Source organism: Pholis gunnellus, assembly GCF_910591455.1.
Source record: "Pholis gunnellus genome assembly, chromosome: 22".
In the NCBI taxonomy this organism is placed as follows: domain Eukaryota; kingdom Metazoa; phylum Chordata; class Actinopteri; order Perciformes; family Pholidae; genus Pholis; species Pholis gunnellus.
Genome location: NC_136549.1, coordinates 15,505,758 through 15,523,983, shown reverse-complemented (window position 1 = coordinate 15,523,983; position 18,226 = coordinate 15,505,758). Strand labels below are relative to the sequence as shown.

Below are 18,226 nucleotides of genomic sequence, written 5' to 3'. Positions count from 1 at the left end.
TAACGTTACCTGCAGCAGAGATGAGCAGCGAGTTACGCTTCTTTCTGACTCCACACCACCAGATGTATTTATCGCTTCGAGTGACACCCTTTAAGATCATCTTACACACACACACACACACACATTTACCTCCATGCACTTCACACACGCTCTCACCCTGTTGCAGTATGAAGCTGACCAGGTCCGTGTGTCCGTTCTGGGCGGATATATGCAACGCTGAACAACCTCTGGAGTCTCTAACCAGCAAGCTGACGCCTCGACGCACACACTCCGACAGCTGGAGACAGAGGAAAGAAGCAGATTAGCTTCTTCTTCTCATTTGTAGCTTCAACATGGTATAAAACATATCTTTGTGTTGTTTATATATATATATATATGTGATTTATGTCTTTAACAAAATAACTGTTAAAGTATATTCAGCGTTCTCTTCAGCAGCACAGAAAGAACGGTCTCTTAAGAGCCGAGAGATTTAATGAAGTGGCTTTATGCTGAATCATTATGGATTTTCTTATCAGCTGGTGAAACCTGGAGAGATTAAACTAAACGGAGTCTTAATAAATCTCAGTGCAGCAAACCGGTTAAACTTGCTTTAACGACACGCTGTGTGTGATTGCACTTTACCATAGACAGGTCTCCTGTACTGGCAGCCGTCAGCAGAGCTGTAAACACACAGAAATCATCGAGTGAGATCAACGCTACAGAAATCTTCCTCTTTTTCTAAACATATCCGCCTCCGCGTGGAGTAACGATGACTAACGATGAATCACGTTCAGGGATTTTTTTTCTGCTTTAAGATGTTGAGGATGAACTCAAAGTGAGGCTTTGATTAAGAAAAAAGGAAGCGAGGAAAACAACAACAAACAAGTTATTCTCCTCTCCTGCAGGGTCTTTCTGCTGGGACTCTTTGAGCTTTCAGTTTCACCGTCTTTTGTCCATTCAGGTGACGCCTGAGCTAATTTCCTCGCAGCGGAACATTTTCATTGTCTCTGGCACATCTATAAATACTTAATGACCAAAAAATGAACTCAAACCTGCCTGGACTTGAGTTAGACGCACCAAAACACGGGTTTCATCTAACATTACTCAACACCACCGCACCCATAACTGTGTGGTTTCCAAAAATACTGAGTCACCTTTTGCAATTATTTTGTATCTGTAATCGTTTTACCGCTTTCTGGAACTGAATTCAAGAGAAATTTACCCCCAAAAACAATGAAACAAACATGAAAGACTGAATGTGAAGCATCGGATCAGATGTTGGTTTTGATCTAAGAGTGAGTGGACGACTGTTTGTCGTGGGCTAAACTGAAAGTAGACAAAGATGTCGAGACAGGTTTGTTAAACTGGAGAGTCCCAGGAACTACAGTGACTTATTATTCACAGAAAACATCCTCCAACGTTCCGTGAGGAAGTTTAACGGGAACGTTAGAACCATCACAAGACCGAACGAGGGGATTTAAGAGACTCGCAGCTGTTTTGAAAAACATCTGTAAAGCCCTCAGAGGATGTTGAGATTCAGCAAGAGGAAAATCTGTTCTTTATTAAGACAAAGCTGTTGCCTTCGACACAGTGTGTGTGTGTGTGTGTGTGTGTGTGTGTGTGTGTTTTCTACCTTGTTCGTCGGGTGTCAAGGAAACACTGCAAATAAAAATGACAGAAGGAATTAAAATGTGGGTCTCACCTGGTTAAATAAAGGTTGAAAGAAATACAAAACAATACATCTGTTGTGTCTCTGCTGACGTACCCAGCGGTCGGCTCCACCACCAGATCAGGCATCGCTGCGGACGATCCCTGGTTCACCGTCGGCCCCTCGTGGTCCAGGATGAAGACCTCGTCCTGACAGATCTCTGTCACAAAGTGGAGGTGCTCCTACAGACACACACACACACACACACACACGTACGCACATGCAGATAAAGATATATATACAAGCAGAAGCTCATATATTCTGATGCTAGTAGCTCCTTTAAGTCGTACCTGAGCCTTGTCGATGCGGTAGAAGCGGTCAGCTGACGTGGCTGCAGAGCAGAAACATGCATGTCAACAGGGAGCACTTGTGAGGACACTCGTCTCTAATTGCCTTTGTAAACATGTTAAGAAAAGAGATTTACAAAGTTGTTATTATGATAATTGAGACACCAAAAACAACAAAATAAAATATATCCTTTCAGTGATTATTCTAAAGGTCTTCCTCCACTGATGAAAGTTACAAACCTGGCGTCTATATGTTCAGATCTCTGGGAAGTGAGATACAAAAACACAGCTGCAGCGCTGATAAAGAGAGCCAAACAGAGCGTTGAGGCTGTAACTTTAAGCACTTTACTGAGGTGGAAGGATTATACATAGATGCAGGTGTAAAGGTGGATACAGCAGCATAACAAATGTACAGATTTAGTTTACAAAGCATCTAAAAATACGTCACAATGATAATTACTGTATTTGTGAAGCTCTTTTCTTAATATAGTTCCAAAGTACTTCAACAAAGAAGGAAGTAAATTCAAAGGAAATGTTTTGTAGAAACTCAATGTGTCCACTGCTTGCATACTTTAGCTGCTCCTCTGTGATTAAAGGATAAAAATGACTCTCTGAGGTTTGTTCCTGTGTGTTTGTGTCACGTGAACATCTGTGTCTCAGTCACTCACAATCCAAGAAGCTCCAGTTGGGAGAGAGTCTACTGGTGGAACTGGTCCTCGGGACGCCTCTGCTCTCGTCCTGAAGAAAAAGAGATCGGACACTCGTGATCTTCACGATCACTTCACTGAACAATAAACTAAATGTACATTTACATGTATTTAAAGAAAGCAAAAGAGAGGAATCCAGACAGAGGAAAGGTATTAATAAGACAATGAGGCAGCGTATAGTGTAGTTTAAATTAGACTCACCACAGCTAATGAATATCACTATAATATTACTGTTTATATGAACACAAAAGACTTTACTCAACAAGGGTGTCAGTCTGTAAAACCTACATTTCCTACGTTGTATTCAGCGTATGAGTTTTATGCTGCTAAAAGTATCAGAACTATAGCTTAGTCGTCCAAAATCCTTAAAACAGGTTGACACAGATTTTAAGTACTGGAAAAAAAGGGCAGATTTAGAGATTTAAACTATGTAAGAAATGACTTCTAAAAAAACAACTTTTCCTGCAGAAAGACACCCAAAAGTGATATACCTGATAGTGCACCCTGTGGCCAGTAGATGGCGCCTGGTGTAAGTCCTAGCAAGCACAGCAGACAGGTTTCAAGGTTAACAAGCAGCCAAAGCATTTACATCCAAAACGTCCACAGATGTTAGCCCAGTTAGCTTCCCACGAGAGACACACAAGCTCTGCATTCCCAGCGGTGTTCGGATGCTCATCCGTCTATGAATAACGCTGCAAGCGTCATGAAATAATGATGAAGAGGAAGAAACAGAAGAAGATTGAGATGATTATGAGCATTAACGATGAAGATAAAAACCTGCCTCTTGCAATCTGTCGATGTAGAGTCTGCACGTCTCCAGGTCACAGTCGCCCCTCACCACCACGATGCCCACTGGGATGGCTGGAATGAAAACGCACACTTTAGACCTTTATGCATAAAAAAAAGTAGGTTAAACCAGGATTAACTGCATTTTTTTTTTTTGGCTGCATTCATTGACATTTAATCTTTTTTTGTTTTCATTTTGTTGGCAAACAGTTGCTCATTTACACATCCAGCAGATGTGCGACAACGTCATTGATTCGGAGTTTGTTTGTGTCCAATGTTCACTCTCTTTAAGCTCTGATTCAGGTCCCTGAGGGAAATATCTGGCTCTTAAGCTGCTAAACGCTCCACTACGTCTATCGGCTGCTCTTAAAACTTTCAAGACATTATTCTAATCGTCACATGCATGAAATTTGAGCTCTGCAGTTAACCCCTCCTGAGCGTTTAGGAGCAGTAAGCTGCTGTGACGCTGCCGGGGACCGACCACTCCGAAGTCTCCACCTCCGTCCGTCTGCTGAGGGTTTGAGGAGCTTAAAGTATATCAACCGGAGTGAATCAAAAACGGTAAAGCTGTGAGCTAGAAAACCAAAACAATGAGCTTAAAGATGCTGAAATGCTCCGTAGAGTCATGCTAATCATTGTGAGTGACCCCACACACACACACACACACACACACACACACACACACCCTTACAGATGTCTCGTAGCCGCTCCTTGTCGTACTGCAGTCGGTCGTACTCCTGCATGCTGATCCGATTCACTCGAAGACGCAGACGATCTGGAACTGCGTGAGGACTGGAAAGACACACACACACACAATTCAGACAATGATAAGGACACACACATATGCACACACACACACACACATACACACACACACGTCACAAACCAGATTTTGCAGCTTTTGCACGATAATGACATTTAAATTCTGTCTTGTTTGGTTGAAGTTTTCTCCAGTTTTAAAAGTCTAACTGACGACTCCGTTATCCTGCTGCAGCACGACCCTGACGCTGTGTTTAAGTCAATGTTTGTGGGCAACGTTGCCTTCAGCGAGGACGGAGGTTGAATATTGACGTGGGTGAAAAACAAAACCACAGTGAGAAAACACTGTCGGTCGCACACAAATCTACCCATCGACCCAGCCTCGTGAGCTCAACATCTCATCTGCAAACGAACAGAAAGGGCGTCAAATTAAAAGTAACTTCCTCTCAATCACAGCTGGAGCAAAATTAAGAAAACAGCTTTTCTTGTGTGTGTGTGTGTGTGTGGACATCAAGGGAGGGCCAAGGAGTGGTGCAGGAATAATAAGCTCAGGGAGAAGTTAAAGGTAAAGGGACTACAGCGGGAAAACACCAACACAAGAGGCAGACAAACATGTAGAAGTGAAGAGACTTTCAGCATGCGGCCATACTCTCTCTGTCTCTGTCTGTCTCTCTCTCTCTCTCCACATAAAAGCAAAAACTCACATTCAACACGATACGACTCAACTTAGGTTCGACCAATATGACTTTTTGACTTTTAGTTTTATCTACAGAGTACTAATATTAATTTTAAACCCTCAACAGTTTTAATAATCCATTGATTATTCTAGTCATTTTTTGGTTTCAGTTTCATGGAATGAAATATTGGTTGAACCCAAAGAGACAAACGTTGACAACAACAACAGCATCGACTCGTCCACTCACTCCTCGTCCACTCACTCCTCGTCCACTCACTCCTCGTCCACTCACTCGTCCTCTCACTCACTCCCTCACTCGCTCCCTCACTCGTTCACAAACACACAGTGACGTTCAGTGACAGAGGGCTCAGGTACTTACACAGAGAAGGAGTCGGGGGGAGCAGAGAGGCGGCGCAGATCAGCTGCACACACCTTCTGAATACTACGGCCACACACACACACACACACACACACACACACACACAGAGAAGAGAGGAGGAACGTGAGGAGGGGGAGGGAAGTGAGGAGGAGAAGAGGTCAGGAGAAACATATGGAGGAGAGAAGGTGAGGAGAGTAGATGAAGAGAGGAAGTGGAGAGGAGGTGAGGAGATGATGAGAGGAGGCGAGGAGAGGAGAGGATGAGAGGAGGTGAGGAGAGGAGAGGAAGAGAGGAGAGGAGGAGAGGGAAAAGAGGAGAAGGAAAGAGAGGGAAGAGACAAGGAAACAAGAGGAGAAGAGGAGAGAAAATAAAAAAGAGAGGAGGAGACGGGACAGGAGAAGGAGAGGAGAGAAAGTAAACAAATGAAAGTAATAAATAATCAAAAAGATCACAGACATGTGTTGGTAAGAACAGAAGAGGGAGATAAGTGGACAAACATTGATACACAGAGTAGAGCAGCAGTACATCAAGCAGAGACAATAGTTACTGCAGTAACTATGAAGTACTTATTGTTATTTACTGTGCACATAGTTACCGTAGCTGGTAGACTCACATATATAAAGACAAAGATATACATGGATAAGTATTAGTGCTACAGGGAGTGGAGGAGTGTTAGTAGCCAGATATAAGCATTGTTTTGTTATTATACGGCAAATACATTTAATACGAGTCCTGTTCTTAAAGGGACAGTGTGTGTTTACAAAGGGAGGAGTGAGCAGAGGGGTTGATCTATAACACTGTCCCTTTAAGTAACGTTTTCAATTCAGGACTACTCACGATGGATTCTCTAAGACTGCGGTATTCCTACTTTTAATTAACTGAAAAGGATCGGAGCACTTCTCCCACCGCTGCACCGCAACACAGCTCTGCTGCTTCATCCCCTCGATAGAAATCAATAAACGTCTCGGTTCACTCTCCCTCTCAGCCGACATAACCACACGGTATAACATGTCAGCTGATCTCCCTGGTGCTTTCGTCTTGATTAAATTGGACATCCGTCCTTTTGATTGTGGTTTGGGAGATGTGGGACACAGAGGGGAGTGAATGTCAGCTCCCACTAAACAGATTGTATGACTCACTCAGTGCAACCCGGGCTTTTACAACACCGCTGGCCTAGTTCCTCTATCTGTGTGTGTGTGTGTGTGTGTGTGTGTGTGTGTGTGTGTGTGTGTGTGTGACTCACTCGTTAAGCAGGGGCACAGAGGTGCGCCTCTTGCTCTTCTGGACCATGTTGGCCTGATTTCGGAGGGAGATACGGAGGGTGGAGGGAGCCAGTCGACACGGCTCACCGTCCACCTACATGTAAACACAGAGAGACACACGAGGACAACTCATTGTTTGGTCATTTTTATTATCAGTGACAATAATTATATGATACAATACTTTGTTTGAGGGAAATAAACACGCTTTTCCAGAGAGAGAACAGGTAAAACATGATCTTAAATATCTTTTAAAGGTATAATATGTAACTATAACTGTGCACGCTTTCTAAATCTTAACTATATAATAACAATAACAAAGTAAAGTCACTCAGCAGGCTGATCCTTTGGCACATACGCTCACCTGAACAGGTACAGTCTTGAAGGTAGTGAGGACGACTTCTCTGCACTGGTGCAATCTCTCTCCGTGACCGCCGACCTGTAGCGCCGCCTGGTGGACAGAACGGAGACTTATGGCAAAAGAAGGGATGACGATTTCATTAAAATCGTACCGCATTGTTTCTATTTCCTCGTTGTCTCACCAGAGAGGCCACGGTGAAGCCGATAACCTCGATGCAGCCGTCGTCGTGTCGCTGCGGTTCAAAGTCCCGGTGGTCGCCTGTGTTCCCCCACGGCATGGTGCCAGCACAGTACCTGCACACGTTTAACATATGCGTCACTAGTTCATCAAAACAACCCAAATATGTCTTTCCACATTTAAAGCTATCTGATTTGATGCTCTTCAGTCACAATCATCTTCCTCTATTTTTCCCTGATCATCGGTAGTGAATTAGTTTTCTCTCTCTCTCTCTCTCTCTATATATATATATATAGTCTCTTCATTTGTAATAATATCAGACACAGTTTCATGGACTCTACCTGGGAATGTTTAGAAACACAATGCACTGAAACTTCAGCTCCTGGATCTTGGGAGTTAGATCGGTACCATCGCACTGAGAGAGACAGAGACAAGGAAAGGAAAAGTTCAAATCTGTGTCTCTGACCAGCTGTTACCAAAACCAGATGTATGCCCTCAGGCATCACGTTCTTTTTTCTGTACAAAACAAACTCATTTTCACTCTCAGATCCTTCACTTTTTTTCACTTCTCTCTCAGTTCTCAGTTCTCACTTTCAGTTTGAATGCTCTCGCTCTAAAAACCTGCCGTGATGTGAAGTGGGTGGAAAATTGATTGATTACAGGTCAAAGGTCACGTCAGACTTGGCCCATTCAAGGACACCGTCGAGGAGTTGTGGCAGCGCAAAGGAGCGAGGAGAAGCACGGACCTGAGGCAGGAATGTAGGAATTCTTCTGCAAGGATCCCATGAAAACACCACAACCAACGATGGTCGTATGTAGTAGTTTAGTAGATCAGGATTGTGACAAACAGCCGAATCGTTAACGAGAATGATTGTTAGCTGCTGCTCTAATAACAGTACGGAGGTCAGCAGCTCTGGTCAGGATCCACTGAAGGACACTTCAGCATGGCCGATGTTAACAGAGGAGTTGAAGGACGGACCTTTTAATCACCCGGCCGACCTGCTGAGAGAGAGAGAGAGAGAGAGCGAGAGACAGAGTGTGTGTTAACACTCACCACCACCCTGACGTGCTTGGACAAATCCCTCGAGCTTCTCTGGAGGAAATCTGAGAACGCAGCCTGCAAAGACACAACACACACACACACACACACATTACATTTCCTCATTAAATAGAGATAACTCCCCTCTAACCCCCACCCATCCTTTATTCCTCACATCTCTCATTCTTTTCAGAATATCGTGAGTTAAAAAAAAAAGTTTCGAAAAAAAGCTTTAGATTTGAAGAAGCTGGAAAATATGATGAATTTCTGATCCAACACTTCTACAAACTAGACGATGCAAAATGTCAAAATGAATTATTATTATTATTATTATAAACCATGACATCATCATGTTTACTATAGCACACGGGATGCAGATTCATTATTAATCTAAAACGACTAGAAACTGCAATTAACTTTGGCGTTGCACGGTGGCAGATAACAACACTTCCAATTGGATTTACGACTTTAAGTATTTACGGCCGACAGTAAGACTCAGAGACCCTGCTTCATCCCAACCTCCTCACTCTGGCAGTGATTAGTTTGTCTATTTTCCCTTCATCTGTATTTCCTGATATTTGTGTCTTCCAGCCGCTCCATCTCTCCTTATCTTGTCTTTTCCCAATGCTGCTTCCCTCTCGGCCGTCATTCTTGTAGAAGACTACGCGTTTCTGTCTTCGTGTCTTATTAACACATTAAGGTTCTGAGTGGGCAACAAGTCAAGCGGGACACTCACCCCTGCATAGAACATCTTGTTGCGGAAGCGACTGTTGAACTTCTCTGGGTTGGCCTCTGCAAAGACACAATGAGAGAGGCAGAGAAGGGGAACACATTAGATATGTTGCAAACACAGAGTAAGACTTTCGGACTCATTAGTGCGTGCATGAACGTGTCCTTTTTAAAGTTTTATTTCATTCGGCTCCTCTTTCAGTGGAGTGCGATGCATTAACGGGAAAGAGGAGGACTTAATGGAATATAAATAGAGTTAATACAGGATGAAATGTGGGGGGGAAGAAAAGCATTAAAGTAGATTTCACTGACCTCTGGATTCGTGGAACTCCAGGGTGACATGAGCATCGAAGCCCAGGCTGAAGTAGTTGTTGAACACATCCAGAGGCAGCTGAGGACAAAGGGCCGAGTATTTAAGTGAGCATGTTTGCATAAATATTACACAATTAGACGGCTCATGTTTTTTGAAGTGGGGTCGTATGAGGTACTTATCCATAGTCAGAGACAGGAGGACCAGCACGGGAGCAGAGCAATGCACTGCTGAGGACGTTTAAGTGTACGCTAGATTTAGAGTATTGTCACTGACTTACCTTGCCGTCAGAGAGTCCCTTCCGACGGGGAACTAAAGATATCATCTACGCTCTCTTCAAAGCCTCGGATTAAAACAGTTCCGCAAGGTACAATTACTGTTTTAGTCTAGTAGCTTTGAAGAGAGCGTAGATGGATAAAATGGCTTTGTGTCCCCGTCGAAGAGGGCTGTTTGAAGACAAGGTAAACTGGCCATTATATTGTAAATATAGCGTACATTTGAACTGATATTGATTTTTTTAGGCCCCCTATCTCTTGAAAGATGCCACATAGTGGCTTTAACTTATTCTAACCAAGTCCTAACCCTCAAATTACACACTCACACACACTCACACACACACACACACACACACCCTAACCACCCAGCTGACCTTCTGTGTTCCCTCCTCCGGCTGCGCGGCACCTTTCTCCACCAGGAGGTTCCACCTGTCCAGCTGCACCACCGAACCATCCTCCACGTGACACAGAACCTTGGACACCGGCTCGTCTGTGTAACCCTTCAGACAAAATACAGACAAGAGAGCGAGAGAAGAGGAGTGAATTTACATTAAATGACATATACAGTCGGCAGTTAAAGCGCTGAGCCAAGGTTTCCAACACAGATGATCATTTTAGTAGCTATAGTAGATGTGAAATGACCGAACACTCCAGACCAGCTGCTACTAAATGCACCTCGTGTTGACGTTTGTTTTGTCTGTTTCCACGGGTCAAGAATGAACTTTCAATCCCAACTTCAAGTCCTTTAAGTGCTCAGAGAGAGAGAACATCTGTAATAACTTCATCTGCAGAGGAAGATCACGCGATCCCATCAAAAGCTCCAGAACAGCTACTACAGTAAGAGGAGCTTGAGGGGAGATTGTTGTGCCGACGGCTGTTTTAACGGTCTGAAGGGGACGCTCGTAATAATAATTATAAGTGGTGTGGATGTTATTATTAGTAGTAGTATAACATTTGAATAATACAGATTTCCTTTATGATTACTTTGTTATTGTTACACAATAAAAGACAAAGGACATTAAATTGATTCTTGTCAATAGAATTACTCTTATAAATTCAGAAGGTTTTGAGGAAAAACAATGGAAGACCAAAAGGTAAAGGAAGAGGAAGAACGAGTAAAGAGAAAAGAGGACGGAAAGGACGAAGGAAAGGAAGAAAGTGAGGAGAGGGAGAGCAGAGAGAAGGACGGGAGGAAAAAGGATGTGGAGAGAAGGTAAAGAGAGATGAGAGGATGATTTCCTCTCTATCCGTCTTTTTATCTGTCGAACCACCGAGGTCTCTTCTTCTATTTGATAACACAAACACACACACACACACACACACACTCACACACACACACACATGGAGGGAGGTAAAGAAAGAGTGGAACAGACGCAGAGAGAGCTTGTGATGATTGGCTCTCAACAAGTGGTCACTGAGGCGGCTTCACTGGCACAAGAGCACGGATACTCACACCAGACCTCATGCATAAATGAGTGGACTTTACAGATAACACACACCTTCCTCCTCCCTTTCATCCCGCCATCAATCCATCTCTCTAGTCTACCTTTGTCATTCAAGCCAGGTCTCTCTAATGGACGCTGTTGTTGTCTTTCTTTCATTATTCTCTCCGTCCTCTGTCTTCTGTGTGTCGTCTGCTTTTTATTTTCTGTCTGGACAGGGTCAGGAAATCAGTGTACCAAGGACTGCAGTGAGTGTTACACACACACACACTTACACACTGACACACAGCGAGTCACAGGGTTATTCACACTCACACAGAGAGAGGTGGGGCAGGTGCAATGATGAGTAACACAACTGAGTGTCAGAAGGAGAAGAAAAAAGGAAAGAGAGGAGAGGGAAGGAAAGATGGCAGGAAGAAGGTGGGAAGGGAAGGAAGCAAAAAAAAAAGAGGAAAGGAACTGAAAGGAAAGAAGAGGAGATGGAAGGAGAAAGAAGGAACAGAAAGAAGAAGTAAGGAATTGAAAGGAATGGGAATGAGAGAAAAGGGAAAGGAAGGAGAAGAGGAAGGATGAGGAAGCAAAGGATAGGAGAGGTAAGGATTTGATTGGAAAGGAATTGGAAGGAATGCGGAAGCAAAGGAAAGGAAGGGGAAGGAGAAGGAAGCGATGGAACGGAGAGGAAAGAAAGGGGAAGGAAAGGGAGGAAGAAGGAAGCAAAGGCAAGGAGAGAAAAAGCAATTGAAAAGAGAGGTGAGGTGAAAGAAGCAAAGGAAAGGAATTGAAGTGAAAGGAGAAAGAAAAGAACGAGGAAAGGAAAGAGACAAAGTGGATCAAATATAAACCCTGCAGCCAGTAGAGGACAGAAAGGACGCACTAATTAACCACATAGTAGATATGAACGTTCATCTCTCTCTGTCTCAGGACTTTCTTCTGCTTCATGCTCCATGAATCCTGTCAGTCAGTCACGGGTCTCATACAGAGTTTTATTATCATCGATTCAATCCCACATAACTGGACGAAAGAAAAGCCGAATGAAAGAATGCGGGTGCTTTTAAAAAGGTCTCTTCTATAAGGATTTAAAAAACACTCTGCAAACCAAAACCTGTGTACAATGAAACAGGAACGTGTTGCTGCTGCTGTGTTGCTTGCTGTGATTTCATGTCACACTAATGTGGTTTCTACTGCATAAAGAAAGAGAAAATGTTCCACTAATAGAATCAATTAAAGGGAAGTGTCAACAACGACCGTGTCATCGCCGTGTGACGTGCTGTGCCTCTGAGAGGTCAGACAATGGCTGAATGTCGGGCTTTAGAGGAACAGTTGCGCAGGAAGAGCGTGTCGTAGACTTCCTGGAATGTGGGTGAGTCTTTCTGTCGCTCGCAGAAGCGTCTGAGAGACGAATACTAGATATTCCCTTTCAACTTATTGAGTGTGCTGGAAGTGCTGGCGTTGTTTTATCTTCATTTCATTTCAACAACTCTGCAGAGAGAGCTTGTTTTAATCAACCTGAATTCAAAGACATCAAACACACTTAATAAACGACTGAACTACAGGGAGGAGAAGCTGCGACGTCCTGCCGCTCACAAGTCAAGGCTACAACTCACCCCGCCCCAGTTGAGCGTCCTGGCGAGGTCATTTCCTGTTCCCAGAGGAAGAACGGCCACCGGAGGCTGCGGGTTCATCTGCAGCTCATCCAGAGTGGACAGGATCCAGCCCACCTACAGAAAGACGAGCACAGGAGGTGAAAGGCTGCAGAGATTCACAATAGAATACATAGAAATACATCACAATAGAACAGAGTCTCACCGTGCCGTCCCCTCCGCAGGCAAGGATCCTCAGATTTGGCACTTTACGATACAACTCCAACCTGACAATTTCCCACACAAAGCAGAGAGAGGTTGTAGAATGAAACATAACAAAGACTGATTGTGTGGAGTGGGTGTAATTGGTGCACGCTTTGTGAAAGTTGCACGACCCGTGAGCAGAGTATTTCAATAAAAGAGGATAATGACTAACGCTGGAGTGAGAAGATACAGCACCTTCACCCCGGCAGGACATAACGACGGTTTAAGTAGGAAACGATCACTAAATTGGCTGTTTCTCTATATTTGCATTCTTTACACACTCATGCTTTGCTACCAACTGAAGGGTACTCACGCCTCTCGCAGCCCCCCCTGTGACAGGTCGAAGACTTGTCGAGGGTTCAAGATCCACATGAACATCTGTAACACCTTGGCACCCTGCAGAGAGACATTTACAGTCAGGGTTCTCCTACAACTACTTGACAAACCTTATTGGAAGATCCTCCAGGAGGAACGATGATACCAGTATCTTCATAAATCCTCACTGATGGTGAGCTTGCAGGGGTCTCAAACAGACAAAAATAAAACATTTCAGAGTTTGCTGACCTGGTTGCCTCCGCTCTTGGGATTGACAAAAACCAAGATGGGCTTCATGAGAGGTGAAGGAAGAGGCTTCAGCATGAACGGACGCCATTTAGACTCCTGAAGACAGAAAGAGACAAAGTTACAAAGAGAGACGTGCAAAAGGTGGAAAAACAAAAGCTGATTTACAGAAAAAAAACGTTTAACGTTCAGTCTCATCGTGTTACTTACGTCCAGTCCCTTCTTGCTTGTCCTTCGTTTAAATGACGTCCGCTTTTTTCTCCTGGCAGAGTTCTTAAGTGAGCTCTGGGGTAAACACACACACACACACACACACACAGAGTTCAACGGTTAGTTCACTGCCACCGTGTTCCTTATGATGGTAATTAAAATGAAGGATGTGATGTGACTGAGGGTTGTGTGTGTGTGTGTGTGTGTGTGCGTGTGAGACACAAACCCAGAGATGTGTCAGCTCATATCACATCAGAGCCAAAATCACACACTCTTTTCTCACACACACACACTCACACAAACACTCACAGTTTTTGACACACGCCTCCTTTTAGAGTTTTAAATTTAGATCCAACAGTCGTTTCTCATTACTGTCACAAGATGACAAGTTAGTGAACTTTATCAACCAGAGGACTGACAGGTGAGGGGCGTCTGCAATGTGTGTTTGTGTGTGTGTGTGTGTGTGTGTGTGTGTGTGTGTGTGCACCTGTGGTTTCCTGACTTTGATGATCCAGGAGGGTGGTACTATGACTCCAGCGTGGGCCCCCAGTGAACATGGCTCCTCAATCTGGTGCAGCATGAAACACGTCACCTTATTGTGGAACTGCAACAGAAAACACTCCTCGTTGTTATTTATCCTTTTAATCAATCATTTTATCAAAGATAACGTTTATAGTCGAGCCACATCTTTCTGAAACTTCGCCTCTTAAAGGGTCACTTCACCCAAGAATATAATAATTATTATAACCCTGTAATAATAATTACAGAGGATACTTACTGCCTGTTTACACCAGGAACAACTGATGGCGATTATTTCTTTACTGTGGAAGAACTTCTGTTGAAAACTCTGCAGAAACCGACAGAAATACAACCAAGTAAGTCTGTATGAACAATATTAACAACGTGTGTGTGTGTGTGTGTGTGTGTGTGTGTGTGTGTGCTTACCTTTCCACACTGTCTACATTTCCCCTCCTGTCTTCTTCTGTGAACCCAGTGATGTCTCAGTATGTTCTGCTGTCAGAGGGAGAAATGCTATTTATAATCCTGATTCCTCATCACCCAAAGTGTAAACAGGATTTCTTCTTCTCTCACATGTAGTAAGTCTCGAACATATTTAAACACACACACACACACACACACACACACACACTCTTACATCTCGCATGCAGCGAGATCCTCCCTCTCTGTAGGTTGGCTTACATCGGAAGTTAATCTAGAAAGAGACACAAAATGCCAAATAAACTTCATTTTAGATGCGTGATGAATTCATTCTTTTACTCGTTACCTGTAAAGTCTGTTTCGATTCGATTGCTAACAAAGAATAATTGGTCAACATTCTGGCGTTCAATAATGACAAGATCGCTCTGAAGAACTGCAACAGCATACGACAAGTTACCCAACATGCATCTGTCCTATGTTAGCAGCCTGCACTCATTTTAAGCTCCACAGTAACAATGAATGCTGCAGGAAACTCTCTCACAAACATATGTTAGAACTGAAACTCCCTTCAATGATAGTGTGTGAAGTCTGCATTAAATGTAAGATTAACTGTGTGTGTGTGTGTGTGTGTGTGTGTGTGTGTGTGTGTGTGTGTGTGTGTGTGTGTGTGTGTGTGTGTCATACCTTTTCTAGTTGCTCTATGCAGCCGGAGTGAACAATGATCTTACAGGCAGCACATTTCCTCCTGGGGGCCGACTTCTTAAAGGAGAAAACAGACACACAGCACAGAGGGAGGTGAGATACACAACAACAACAACAAACACACAACAGACACACACTGATGATACGTGTAGGCTGTTACACACACATACAAGCACACACCAACGCACACAGAGATGTGTTCAACGTGTCACTTCTACAGCGTTAAAAAGGTACGATTACACCTGTGATGACTCGATTTTCAATCTTTTTCATGCCACGAGTTTGATGAGATCTGTCCCTTAAATATGAAGCTACAGCCCCGAGACCGTTAGCGTAGCTTAGCATAAAGACTGGAAACGGGGGGGGAAACAGCTAGCGTTGCTGGCTCCAAACAAAACCAAATCCACCTACCATCACACTAAAGCTCCCTGTTTTACCAGCTATATCTTATTTCTTTAATTTGTCAGTTTACAAGAGAGTTTCCTCCTGTTTCCTGTTTCATGCTAAGCTAAGCTAAACAACTGCTTCATATTTTGTGGAGAGATAATAAGAGACGTATTGATCTTCTCGTCTAACTCTGGGCAAGACTTAAACATGGCATTTTAAATCAAAATGTTAAAATATTGCTTTAATTATAAGCAAAAACATACTATTTTCAAGTAAACATAGCTCATAAAAACATAAGTGATGCCGGGGAAAGCCACTTCCATTTATCACAATGAAAGATAATAAGCAAACATTCAGGATGCCAAAGTGCTGTTTACCTTCAATGAATAGTATTGGCCTGCTGCCTTTGCTCTTAACACACACAAACTACTCACAATGGGTGATAATGGAGTGGTGTCAACTCCAGTCAATGGGTTCAGTCTGAACTGTCACAGTGAGCAACACCTAATGGCACAGTGCTACTCTAAAAACAGCCTTACACGCTCATATCTGATGGGTTAGCAGCTCTGAATGTTCTCAAAGTGCAAAAAAAACCCAAAGTGCATCACAGTAAGGAAGCAAGATGTTCTTTTTCAAGATGCTCAACACGTCGGGGAGCGACGGGTCTTTGACGAGGAAATTGATAGAAATCTTCGGCGTACGTAATCTTACGATCGTGATTTTAAAAGATTTGTTTTTAGCAGAGAGTCGATGAGAGGAATCAACGTCAGCAATTCAAGTAAAAGGAATCTCGCGTGACGTTCGGTGCTGAGTTTAAAGCCGGGTTTTCCTCGATTAAGAAGACTAAATCCTATCTAGATGAGCGCAGGTAGGAATGTGCAATCTCCCCCGAGGTCACGCTGTCCTTTGAGCGGGCTGAAAGCACGCATCGCTGATGGAATATTTATCTAATTAAACATATGACGGGGAGAGATTATGATGAATATATTTTTCGCTGCGGCTCCGCTTCGCTGGCAGCAATCTCCCCGTGTTCTTGTACTCTCACTGCGCTGTAATTACATGCCATCAGTGGAAATGACCAGATATGTCATTATGTTATTGTCAGTATTGTAGGTTGTTTTCTCAGCTCTGCAATTCCAAGTGCCGTTGGAGGTGTGTGGATCCAGAGAGGGTCCGTAATGCCTGTAATTTAAAGCCTTTCTGCACCGCTCTGCATGGTTAATGTGAAAGTTCACTTTTATCCTGCTGCTTTGAAGACATGGATCACGTGAGTGGGAGTGCGGCGTCCTGTTTAGAATAACTCGCATGCAGACAATATGCTGCACTTCCAGAGCGCTGGACCACCTGCTCTGTGCATGAGCTAATCCAAAATATATCAGACTTTGAATGAGTTACTAGCGTGTAGATTCTAGATTTTGGATGTTTGTAAACTACGGTTTTAAAGCCTCGACAGGCTAAGTACAACCGAAAGACGAAAACACTGTCAATCACCGTGTAGCCCCGCCCCTAAAGCATCCCCTGCTTTATGGTCTGTTTGACTCTAAATGGACCATCATTTACTAAATGAACATCATGCTGTGTTGAAGAAGACTTGAAACTAGAGATTGAGACCATAAACTCATGTTTACAATGTTTACTGAGGTAATAAATCAAGAGAGAAGTAGAGTCATTTTCTCATAGACTTCTATACAACCAGAGGAGTCGCCCCCTGGTGGACATTAGAGAGAATGCACGTTCTAAGACACTTCAGCTTTGACTTCACCTTTCAGAACAAGAGGCTGCCGCCTGTTCCCAACCCTCTGGACCACAGACCAGTACCAGGCCTCAGAACAAGTGCTACACACACACACACACACACACACACACACGAGTGGTCAGTGTGCACACTACTCACTGCGGTCTTTAGTAGGCAGGTGTCCTCTCCGAGATAACAGAGCTCTCCTGAACAACTCGTCTCCATCCACACGTGATCCCCGTTCAGTGCGTTCTCCTGCAGGTCGACAGAGAGAGAGAGAGAGAGTGAGAGTGGAAGTAATGATATAATAACTCACATTATCCTTTGCGTCGCTCACTCACATTAAACTGCAACCATATGCACATAAACACTCCGCAGCAAACGCGGTCAACAAGTGTGTCAAGGACATAATTGGCGCTGCTGAGGCGAGCGGGTAATTTCACAGTGCATGTTAATTCAGGGAGCTGATTGAAACCCACCACAGGAGCTGGTGATTCACACACCTCTGTGCATACAAACATGTACGTGTGCTTGACCGCATGTGTGTGTTAAACAAAGCAGTTAGTCCTGTAGAAAGTACAATGAACACATTTCTCCTGTAACCATGTAACCGTCATAAAGCGATGGCTGTAAATGTGGATGATTGGAGACCGACTGGCCAAACGGAGCTGGACCGTGATGAGAAAAGAGGAGCCAGAGCTGTCTGATCTCTTTCTAATCTCTCTCTCTTGTCTCTCACTTCCCTCTGATTGGTTAAACACGGTCATAATTGCCTCTGCCACAGTACAGCAAATCCCCTTCAGTGGCCATTTGTAATCATTTCCATTTCCTCCTCCGATATCTGGCCATACCACAAACAAAAAAATCAGTTCTTATTCAAACCAAAGCCGCAGTAAATCAACCCCTGAATGTGAATGAATGAGTGATGAGGTACAATGATTATATTGAAGTGTGTGTGTGTGTGTGTGTGTGTGT

The 18,226-nt window shown here is 43.7% G+C and overlaps 1 protein-coding gene across 1 annotated transcript in view; it reads right to left on the bottom strand.

The window, feature by feature from the left end:
* The window catches only part of dgki (diacylglycerol kinase, iota), a gene marked incomplete at both ends in the record, with an annotated part of 38,767 nt that overhangs the window by 1,450 nt on the left and 19,091 nt on the right, over window positions 1–18,226 (bottom strand). Inside the window, 29 exons of the mRNA XM_079183365.1 lie at window positions 157–277; window positions 622–659; window positions 1,613–1,638; window positions 1,745–1,869; window positions 1,978–2,018; window positions 2,643–2,712; window positions 3,173–3,217; window positions 3,463–3,542; window positions 4,159–4,259; window positions 5,282–5,344; window positions 6,525–6,637; window positions 6,905–6,991; window positions 7,083–7,194; window positions 7,420–7,493; window positions 8,133–8,195; window positions 8,854–8,909; window positions 9,159–9,237; window positions 9,806–9,931; window positions 12,478–12,591; window positions 12,680–12,740; window positions 13,031–13,113; window positions 13,282–13,377; window positions 13,489–13,563; window positions 13,976–14,092; window positions 14,267–14,335; window positions 14,434–14,502; window positions 14,645–14,701; window positions 15,112–15,186; window positions 17,411–17,506. Coding sequence (XP_079039491.1) covers window positions 157–277; window positions 622–659; window positions 1,613–1,638; window positions 1,745–1,869; window positions 1,978–2,018; window positions 2,643–2,712; window positions 3,173–3,217; window positions 3,463–3,542; window positions 4,159–4,259; window positions 5,282–5,344; window positions 6,525–6,637; window positions 6,905–6,991; window positions 7,083–7,194; window positions 7,420–7,493; window positions 8,133–8,195; window positions 8,854–8,909; window positions 9,159–9,237; window positions 9,806–9,931; window positions 12,478–12,591; window positions 12,680–12,740; window positions 13,031–13,113; window positions 13,282–13,377; window positions 13,489–13,563; window positions 13,976–14,092; window positions 14,267–14,335; window positions 14,434–14,502; window positions 14,645–14,701; window positions 15,112–15,186; window positions 17,411–17,506 — 2,332 coding nt within the window. The remainder of the gene's footprint in view (window positions 1–156; window positions 278–621; window positions 660–1,612; window positions 1,639–1,744; window positions 1,870–1,977; window positions 2,019–2,642; window positions 2,713–3,172; window positions 3,218–3,462; window positions 3,543–4,158; window positions 4,260–5,281; window positions 5,345–6,524; window positions 6,638–6,904; window positions 6,992–7,082; window positions 7,195–7,419; window positions 7,494–8,132; window positions 8,196–8,853; window positions 8,910–9,158; window positions 9,238–9,805; window positions 9,932–12,477; window positions 12,592–12,679; window positions 12,741–13,030; window positions 13,114–13,281; window positions 13,378–13,488; window positions 13,564–13,975; window positions 14,093–14,266; window positions 14,336–14,433; window positions 14,503–14,644; window positions 14,702–15,111; window positions 15,187–17,410; window positions 17,507–18,226) is intronic.